General features: G+C 40.5%; 1 protein-coding gene and 1 long non-coding RNA gene across 6 annotated transcripts in view; both read left to right on the plus strand.

Annotated features, from left to right (window-relative positions):
* Window positions 1–1946, plus strand: part of LOC124859417 (semaphorin-4G-like) — a 44830-nt gene extending 42884 nt beyond the window's left edge. For all 5 annotated transcript variants that reach the window (XM_047352193.1, XM_047352197.1, XM_047352194.1 and 2 more), the window contains one exon: window positions 42–1946. In XM_047352193.1, the coding sequence (XP_047208149.1) occupies window positions 42–1009 (968 nt within the window). In that variant the 3' untranslated portion in view covers window positions 1010–1946. The remainder of the gene's footprint in view (window positions 1–41) is intronic.
* A 1425-nt stretch (window positions 1947–3371) lies between these two features.
* Window positions 3372–6704, plus strand: LOC124858631. The gene is made up of 2 exons (XR_007035889.1): window positions 3372–3605; window positions 5909–6704. It is a non-coding gene; the product is annotated as an uncharacterized LOC124858631 (long non-coding RNA).
* Window positions 6705–10563: the final 3859 nt, after the last annotated feature.

A 10563-nucleotide genomic window follows, 5' to 3' on the forward strand; every position in this document is an offset into this window, starting at 1 on the left:
TACTTTTGCAATGCACTGGGTAACAAATGTTGGTTTTTCAGATGTGGTCCAGCGGAGCCGCTCTGTTCGGGTTGGTGATGACGTGCTGCTGCAGTGCGAGCTAAGCTCCAACTTGGCAACTCCCTTTTGGACGCTGGATGGCAGTGAGGTGCAGGGCTACGACCTCAACTCTGGCTTCAGAACCGGTACAGACGGCCTGCTGATCATCGAGGCCCGACAGGACCAGAGCGGTCTCTACATCTGTCACGCTGTGGAGAACAACGTCAAGGTTGCTGTAGTAACCTTCAATGTAACCATCAGTTTGGATCTGCCTCCTCCTCCACCCACAGAGCAAACGCACAACCTTTTTGCCACAGTACCAGCTCCACCCGAGCCTCCCTCATCCGATGGGGCCCGGCCACTCCTCCTGCTGTCCCCCAGGAACATGGAAGCCATGTACCTGTCCCTCATCACCGTCCTCGGGGGGCTTTGTTTGGTCCTCACCGTTGTCCTTGCTTATGTGGGCTTCTGCTTGCGGACTGGCCAGAGAGGGAAATACTCTCTGCGTGCCGCAGCTGCAGCGTACCCGAGCAGCAAGAGGAGCAGCAGGTGCAGAAAACAGCACAGAAACTCCTCCCACATGGAGCTGAAGACCGTCTCAAGTCACTGCAATGGCATATGTAATGGAGTTTCTAAGCTGCAAAATGGAGACATACAGGATGGAGGTTTTCTACAGATTGTTCCCGGTGAGGGTCAGACTTCAACAAATAATGAACCTCCTCCCCCAGCACCTCCTCTCCCTCCTACCCCACAGCATACATCTCCAGAGTGTGACTTTCCAAATGGTCTGTCAGCCACGCTGCCCAGCGTTCTGAGGAGGATGAACGGGAACAGCTACGTGTTGCTGAGGCAGAGTGACTCAGAAAACACTTCTCCGCTCTCCCACTCCTTCTCTGAGGAGCTCAACAGGATCTTAGAGAAGAGAAAGCGCACACAGCTGCTGCCCAGGCCAGATGAGAGTTCAGTGTAGATCTCCTGTTGAATTTGTGCTCTTACCTTGTCCTTGTCGCATTGGGCCCTCATTGTTGTAGACTAAAGCAATGAAAGAGTCTTATTTCCATCATTTACTTTGGATTATTTTTGACAGTTCTGCCTTTTCAACTAATGAGCCATTTTTTCATTCTGAACGACCAACTTTCCCAGCACACCACCAATGAAAATAAAACTTCCCATTGAAGGTCAGAGCATGAAACAGGAAAAAAAAGTGCAATCTACCTCACCTCGACACTGCCTAAAAAGACAAGTTGTCAAGACTGTAGTCTGCTCCGAGGATCAGTGCTGAAATGTTATGGATCAATAAGGAGCCAAGCAGGACACACACTGTCTAACATGATGTGGAGCCATGGAGGAATATAAATATAATTGAAGAGTGAAGTCTGACTATAGGGCAGCTTGCAAAGTTTGTTTTTACATAAGCTACTGCACAAATGGGCTATGCATGTTTAAACCCTGACATTGACTAATGAAGAGAATGTATGTAAATGGAAATGATAAGTATTATACTATCAGACTGCCCTTGTGGTGGCCCTTGATGTCTTTCAGCTGCTTCTTGAGTCTTTTATGTTGTTGACAGACTTCACCTTCAACCTGGTGACATTTGCCTTCCTGCACTGTAGCCTCCATTAGTCCAGCCTGCAGCTGATTGCATGGATGGCACAAGGGAATTTTACCACCAGCCAATGTTGTGTCTGTCTGTTGGGGCAAGAGAGTATCTGAGGAGGCAACTGCATAACACTGAGAACAACAGCAACATGGGCAACAAGCACAATGAATTTGAACAGGCTTTATTAAACTTACAGTAAGAAACTATCAGTAAGAAATGGTGAATTAGTCAAGATTTATTATTAATGCAAATTAACCAGTTTTTTTTCCGCTTCTGTGTTTTGATAAAGATAGTATTGATGATATATTAATGATTACCTAATTTATTGATCTGTGAAAGATCAAACTAGTAAATCTGGTAGGCATGGGCTGGTGTAAGATTCTCACCGTACGATAACCTTGAGTAAACAATATCAGTTTCATAACATAGATTTTAAACAAAAGTTTACAACATGATTTCCTTTGGTTTAAACAGCTCGTTAACCAGCATGAATGTTCCAAATGACCCGCCAGCTTCTCGCATCAGAAACGCAAATGCACACACTGTCTGTAGGGGGCGTGGTCTGTTTTAGGTCATGGACATCGCAGTGCGAAGGGTGTTGGACAAACAGGAAGGTAGTCTGAAAATTGGTTTGGTTTATCACACACATGCATGGTTGACTGTAAACAGGGGGAATATTTAATGCAAAATGTTAAATTGTCTTTCCAAGACATCTGAAAAGTTAAACCTATGAGGCAGATTTTATAGGTGTATTCACTGTCTCTAGTGTCTGCCATCAATGGGTGAACACAGGCAAATTTCCACTATTTAAAATAAGCGCAGGGAATGCTGTGCGCCTCAAGTGAAGACATAAAAGTCAAAAGGACGGTTTTAACATCCCAATTTTGTCGAGACGTCTGGTATAGTTTCTGTCTTACGCAAACAGAATTATTTCCAATCAGGTGATGAATTGGTTTTTCCTGCAAGTACGAGAAAAGGTAGAAAACTTTCAGATAGCTGAACAGCAGTGCACAGCAGCAGGTGGGGGCGCGGCAGCGATGAATTACTCTGCATGCAGCTGGAAGAAAAGCCGTGTCATTCATGTACCTTTTCTAGCATGGTATGAGGAACAATTTAGCAGTTTAACTTATTTTAAAACCTCAACACCTTGATACTGGTTACTGGCCCAGATCTTTTTGCACCATTTTTATGCATAAAAAAATGACTGTGTCATGGTTGTACACCTATTCAGGCCCCTGGCAGATTTAGGTTTAACGTAATCTTTTTAATTTTACCCACACGTTTAGTTTTTTGGAGGGACCCAGCCAGAATCCCGACTTGAATCTGGTCAAGGGTGTGGAGAAGGAGCTAAAGATTAGGGTGATGGCAAAGAGGCCTTCCAACCTCAAAAACTTGAGTTCATCACCAGAGGTAAATCAAAGTACCACTGGAAACATGCAGAAATTGGTCAGCAATTATAACAGGGGTTTGATTGCTTTAATGCTAATAAGGACTTTGCCACTGATTAAGAAATGTTTAAATCATTTTCAGATAGTCCTTTAACTTAGTTTTGTGGACTTTAAAGAGATGCCTCTCATTTGCTATGAAATGGTTGAATGAAAGTAACTACGGAAACAATCTGCCAGGGGGCCTTAAATGTGCCAACACAGTCAGTCAAGAACGTGGCAAACATAGAAACCAAAAGCCTGACACTTTTATAATGAAATGTTTCACTATTATAAACTCTGCATATGGAAATTAATGGACACTGCTGTAAAATATGAGCTAGAGGAAAATTTTGCCTCCCACCCCCTCAGTAGGACGATATATGTTGTAGCTGTATTTGCAGGATGCTGTTTGACACAGTGAACCTAAAGGAAAACCACTGCCCATTTTGAAATGAGCCTGAACACACCACTGAGGGACACCCAGCAAGAGATCGCAGCACAGAGCGACAGTCTGCAAGGAACCAAAAGCAACCAAGGTTCATAGTTTTGTCGTCTTACCATTGCATCTCCTACACAGGGCGCTATGCCAGACAAGCACTTAAATATATGGCTGAGGAATTAAGAGCCAATGATCGCAGGAATCACTCAGAGCAAAATGTTTCTTGCACTCTGCTGGATTTAAATTCACACGTATGCTAACAGCTTGTTGATGTGGCAGCTGTTTATAGCTTGTGAAAAGGAAGGTTTCGAGACTAATGTAAACAGCTGCTGATGTCTGATTCATATGAACACCTTGTCAATAAGGACAAAATCACAGCCTAACACCCTAACTAATGAAAGTTAATAAACACTACCGTTTCCTTTCTAGAAGTAGATACATTTTGTTTATGTTATGACACATAATGTACCTCATCTCTGTTGCTCAATGGTAAGATGAATACGTTGTGTATCGTGACACAAATATGGTCATTATCTCATTCAGTCTCCCCAGTTTTATTTTCCCTCTCACTCAGCTTGTGCTGCGTCGTTGTCTGTCAGAGCACAGCATTAATTAGGCATTCATCTTATGACAAGTAAACCTCACCAGAGAGCAGGAAATCTCCCAAGATATTTACGCTTTGCTCCGTTCTTACGTTTCCAATTACTTTCTCATCCCCTCAGGCTTACAGTCTGGAATTTTTATTATTCTAAAATGGAAATGTACAAACAAATACACATGACTCCCCTATAAATATGCATGCAGCAAAGATTTTATCAGTCCATCCTTGTGTTTTGGATGTTAGATTGAACTAATGAAGCCATGGTTAAAATCGGTGGTCATGTACAGTGCCCTTCACATTACAGGCACCCCCTGCTGTCACTACTTTGTACAACACTGTTTTCGCCAATAGGACAGCTGTTAGTGGTCTTCTAAAACATTTCACAAGGTTGGAGAATACATTTTTGATCAGTTCTCTTTGCACAATCTCCGTTCAAGGTCTGCTTTCTTGCACTCCCTCCTCAGCTAACCTTTCAGGGTTTCTAGATCAAGGCACTGAGATAGCCACAAAAGAATCTGGATTGCCTCTGATGAGAAACGTCTGACTGTGCTGACTTATTTTTAATTTACTGGTTGAGTCCACGAGATTTTAATTTAAAATACCCTGGTATTAATTACCTTAAAGCTCATGATCCCAGACACTCTGAAAGGTTCCCAGGGCCTTTGGAAAAAGAATATTCCCCCAGCATTACAGATCCTCCACCATACTTACCAGTTTTCATAAGTTGCTTTTCCACGTATTCATCTTTTGTTTTAGGCTTGATCTAATTGGAGTGATATTGTCCAAAGGATCCCATCTCTTTTAGATCCTATATCTCATATGATGATAACACAAATTTCCAGTTACAGCCACAGTAGCATTTATAAAACCTCCACTCCTGAACCACTGGTGGCATGTAAATAAAATAGCATCTAACATTTGTTATGGAGGCTCTGTGACCCCAAGATCACACTCTTTGCAGACATTTTCTAACAGTAGGGTTTGGAGAACAGTAATGGCAGTGATTTCCTTAAGATAAATACATAACTGCCTTACTTGAATGGCATGTTCTTTTGTCTTTCCTGTTTTGAAGAGGATCTTGGAAAAATGGGCCACCGTATCTCTTAGGGCAACAGTAATTCATGGATTACTTATGAAAGGTTACTAGAATCTTATCAGTTTAAAAGCAATCTAGACAATTAAAAATGCTTTAGTCACAGTCACTTTAGTTTGGGATTTTTTTTCTCCGCTGAAATTTAAAGCTAAATTTTCTCCAAATTTCAGTGTCAGATTATGCTGCTGCCATACAAAAAAATAATTTATTTCAAATCCTGCGTTTTTAGCTCGTAAGTGAAACAACTGTATGTAAATTGTAGAAAACGTAATTTTAAATGTAAGATGTTTAGTTTTGTTTGGAAACATGTTTTAGTGCTAATTTAAAAAGCTTGTTTCAAGAACAGGCACAAGAACAATGTGTTAACGTTAATTTTGCACTTTTCTGCATTAGATAGTTGTTATTGAATGCTTGTATTTTGGCATTTGTCTCTATTGAATAAATTTAAAAAAAAAATAAAACTGATGCCATGTTTGCAAAGCACATCTCTTGAATAGCTGAGTACTTGAACATTGAACAGAGTCAGAACATAACAGGAGAGAAACTCAAACACAAAGTGAGTGCACTGTTGTGGCTTTCTTTTATTTGTCAGTGCTTGTTCTGAATGCTTCTGAGAGACACTGGTCTGATGCCAACTGCAACTGCTGTGTAATTTGGAGAGACCAGACTGACATCTGGAATATTTTTCTGTTTGTCTCATTTGCAGATGTGGTGAGTGCAATGAAGGCTATTTCCCAACCTGTGTCAGATAGAAGCACTGGCTGCAAAGATGTTTCTTTTAACACCGTAAAAGGATAGTGGAGTCAGAATCAAGGCTCTCTGAGAGCTACAACACAAGAGTTTAAGCTTTACCTTCTGAAAATGTTTGCCAGCCGTGCATTGTTTGTCAAGGCTGCTGATCTCTGTGTGCAGAGTGTGCCTCATTGCTTCTGTTGGATGCATACCTATTAGACTAAATCCAAAATCTAATGAACTTTTTTCCCTTTCTCACTGCATGAATTATGTTCAAGCACTGTTGGTTAAAGAAGAGCAAGGATAGCTCAATTTAGAATAAAAAAATGCCAAGTAAATGTGCTTTGGGAGCATATTCTATTATAAAATCAGAGAAAGGGGCTTTTAAAAATCAAAGCACAGTTATTTTGTTGTTTTGTACATTGTATGTTTTGTTAGAGTTGTTGTCAAAACGTCATTAAACATTTGTATTTTCTTTCTTGCACAAAATGTGATAGATAGATCAAAGTAGCTGAAAGCATGTATAAATACTTCTTATCTACTAATAGAAGAACACTAGACAGCATTTTATGAATTTCTCACTATAGTCCTAATATCTTCCTAAGGGGTTGTTGAGATTTTTTCTCTCATATCTTTTTAGCCTCTGTTTGCATGTTACACCATGTGTGCAGACAGAAAATAATTTTTCTCAACTAACACAAAGCATAATTACACAGCGCTTTCCTTCATATTTCAGACACTACAAATTTAAATAAACATTTATACTTAAACCGCCTCCTCTTCTTATTTTTCCTGTGTGCACTTCCAGTCTTTGTCTTGCAGAAATAATTAAATGAAATTAGCCTTTTTTCCTGTGAAAGCGTTAACGTAGAGCCCAGCTTTGTTTTGTTTAAAAGGAGGCAGCACTAACTGTTTCAGCCTGTAAGTACGATGAAATGTCCCAAAACGAAAAAGCAGAAAGGTATCAGTATTGTAGCTGGACTCAGGCCCAAGATGCCAGCATGGCACAGACTGGTGCGGAAAATTTTGCTGGGCGCTTCATGTCCCGAAACTGGTTCAGAGCCAACACAACGGCGTTATTGACAAAACCCACACATGCAGTAGATGATCCTTTTGATGGGATTAAAAGGGACATTTTTTTTAAAGGGAAAATCAACTTAATGCAACTTTCATGAAGGAGCTTCTGTTGTTACTATCAATCAAAATCCTTTTGAACTTTCCTGCTAGAAAAGTCACAGTTGGTGGGTAAAACCCCCAGACATTTCCCTCATTCATATAACCTCTCCTGATGGTCCTGAGTGGGAATACAACACCCAGCTTTAACATAATACCTCAGGTGTTTTATATACCCAGCAGAATGACAAAACACCCAAAAATAGGGAGAACACGTCATGCACACAAGGCCATTTCCATGATTGCCAACTCCCTGCAGGGCTTCCAGCTTGACATGTGATTAACAAACTCTCATGGCTGGTCATTTATTGGGGCCTGCCCAAGCATTGCATAGGAGAGCAGTGCATTGCGAAGCAATGCACTGCCTCCCATGCAATGCATGGCAGGCACCTATTACTATGCACCTCTAAACTGGACTCTTTATTTATTTATTTATTTATTTATTTTTCTTCCGTCTCCGTTAATGCGGCCCGAACCGCTGCGTGCACCCCCACAATATATACATCAAAACGACCGGCTCGGTCCCGTGAGGTGTGCTATTACTTTTATTGGCGTTTCGAGTTACTATGGCGACGTAATTAACGAAAAACCGAGCCCAAAAATCCCATAGGAATGAATGGAGTCAGGAGCGGAAGAAATCCTCAAAATTCACTGTTTTTGAGGCTCTGCTGTATCGCCATACTTTCACCTAGAAACACAGTTTGACTTTCAGTTTGTAGGAAAATCCGCCGGCTCTTCAGAAGTGAAAACGGTTTGTTGATAACTGCTACGGTTTCTCTAAAATTAGACTCCAAGCGACACAAAGTTTTAGAGAAAATCACACTCTTTACAGTGGAGATGGCAGTTACTAGAGTGTAGAAAGAGGGGATTTTTTACAGGAAAAATGAGTTTCAACTGGCCCTCACGGCCACAAATTTCGCTCTACAGCCACAATTTTCGGTCAGATTGTAGGGCCGGGCCTCTGCTTTCACACAATAATTTCAAAATTGTTCTAAGTCTCATAGATTTCTGTAAAACACCCCTCCATCGCCAAGAGGCAGTAGATTTCTGTAGGCCTTCTCCCATGTATTTTCAATGAGAGCTTGACCTGTAATCCATGAGTGACACCATTTCTTTCCATAATCATATTTTATACTGTGAATGACATAGAGCTATGAAAATATCCATGATTGGGGACGAGGGATAGCTGTCGCCCACAGTTTAAAAAATTTTCAAATACCATGTACGGATTCCGAGATATTAGACTTTGTTCGGGAGCATGTTCAGGCATTTTTGCCTTTTTCTCCATTTTCCCTTACTTTTCACCCAGTGTTGTTTCGTTATTATTATATTTTCACTAATAAAGGATGAATATTAATGTTCCCCTGTCCGTTCTGATAAAAACGGTCCAAGAATGACATCGATCGCCCCTACGGTTTCAGAGTTATGGCCAGTTGTTCGGGAGCATGCGCCTCCATGTTATAAAGCCTAGACCAGGGGAGACAGAGAGAGAGGTGCTGCGTGAGTGAGAAACAGCAGGTGTCAAGTTACACTGACGCTCTTTGCTGATTGGCTGATTCATTCCTCACTGTTCTATTTATAGCTCTGTGTATCTCCTACTGTATATGTCTGGATGTGATTCTGTCTTTCTTTCTGCCTCTCTGTGTCTCACACTGGGACACACACCCACACACAGACACACACACACACACACACACCCACACACAGACACACACACTCACACACTCACACACAGACACACACCCACACACATACACACATGCATAGATTACTATCTTTCTGAGGACTTTGCATTGACTTTCATTGATATTCATTCATTTCTATGGCTTAAACCTGACCTGACACCTAACCCTTTGACCAGCTTCATAGGGGGCAACTACATGGCGGCCATGTTGTGTGGGGAACTTAAACAGCATGTACTGCTGTTCCAACACCCAGACAACAGCGATTGACCCTAAAGGTCAATTTCTTTCATCAGCCCTCCATGCTTATTAATGATTATTTAAAGCTTATAATAACATACACAATGGTTTTACAATTGCAAGCATGTTCTATATAACTAATAGAAATAACCCAGACCTGAAAGGACAACCATGCTTGATTTTCAAAATAAGACAAAACCTGCTCTACAAAATAAAAGCCTTTAAACAATAGATGATTGCAGGAGTGGGCTTCACACTACTGTTGGAGCTCCCCCAGTGATGGGAATGGGACTATGCTGGTCCTTTGAAACAGGCTTACTGAAACTTCCAAAATAAAAGCACACACCTTCCATAGTTACTATGGATTTTGTGAGTTGACAAGTGCATAGAAAATGATTTTTAAATAGCAAGCGGGTTCTATTTAACCAATGCAACTAACCCAGACCTGAAAGGACACCCATACTAGGTTTTCAGAATAAGACAAAACATGCTCTACAAAATAAAAGCCTTTACACTTTAAACAATAGATCATTGCAGAACTGGCCCTTACACTACTGTTGGAGTTCACCCAGTGTTGGAAATGGGACTATGCTGCTCCTTTGAAATATGGGTTACTGAAACTTTCAAAATAAAAGCACACACCTTCCATAGTTACTATGGATTTTGAGAGCTGAAAAGAGCATAGAAAATGATTTTTAAATAGCAAACAGGTTCTGTATAACTAATCGAACTAACCCAGACCTGAAGGGACAACCATGCTGGACTTTCAAAATAAGACAAAACATGCTCTACAAAATAAAAGCCTTTGCATTTTGAACAATAGATCATTTCACAACTGGGCTTCACACTAATATTGGAGCTCACCCAGTGTTGGCCTTTTAAAATAAGGCTTACTGAAAATTTCAAAATAAAAGCCTCAGTCTTCCAGAGTTACTAGTAATATTTAAAGCTGATAATAGCATAGAAAATGAATTTCAATAAAAATAGCTAGCTCCGGTACCAGAAGCACGCACCAAGAGGCAGGCCCCGTCTAAATTTCTTCCGAAATTTTCTAGTTTACATAATGCTGTCTTGGTTTGTCAGAATCTACAGGGGAGAAGCTTATTTTACTTTGCTTATGCAACTTGTTTAAAATGTATAATCTAAATAAAAAGCATCCCCTCTATGAGCTTTGTGCTTTAGGATATAAAGTCTTATTATTGCACATGAGAAACTATAACAGGAGAGATTTAGTGCAGCTTCTGTTGTCATAATGTTCTGAAGGCAAATTCAATTGAATATGTAGAATGCCAGTAAGAAAACACAAGAAATAATGTTTAATCCTACTAACCCTCCCTCCTGCCTTTGACAAATAATTAGGTTAGATGAAACCAGACTGATTGTGTATACAAATGACATCTTATAGAGCCAGGGGCTTTTACAACTAAAACTCTTGAAGGTGTTCAAAAAACTGAAAAATGCCTTAAAATTCTGAAAAACTGGCATAGAGATTTTAACCTTTCTAAAAACCATTATGAGTGAACACAGTTTGTTC

Source organism: Girardinichthys multiradiatus, chromosome 22, assembly GCF_021462225.1.
Source record: "Girardinichthys multiradiatus isolate DD_20200921_A chromosome 22, DD_fGirMul_XY1, whole genome shotgun sequence".
NCBI lineage: Eukaryota > Metazoa > Chordata > Actinopteri > Cyprinodontiformes > Goodeidae > Girardinichthys > Girardinichthys multiradiatus.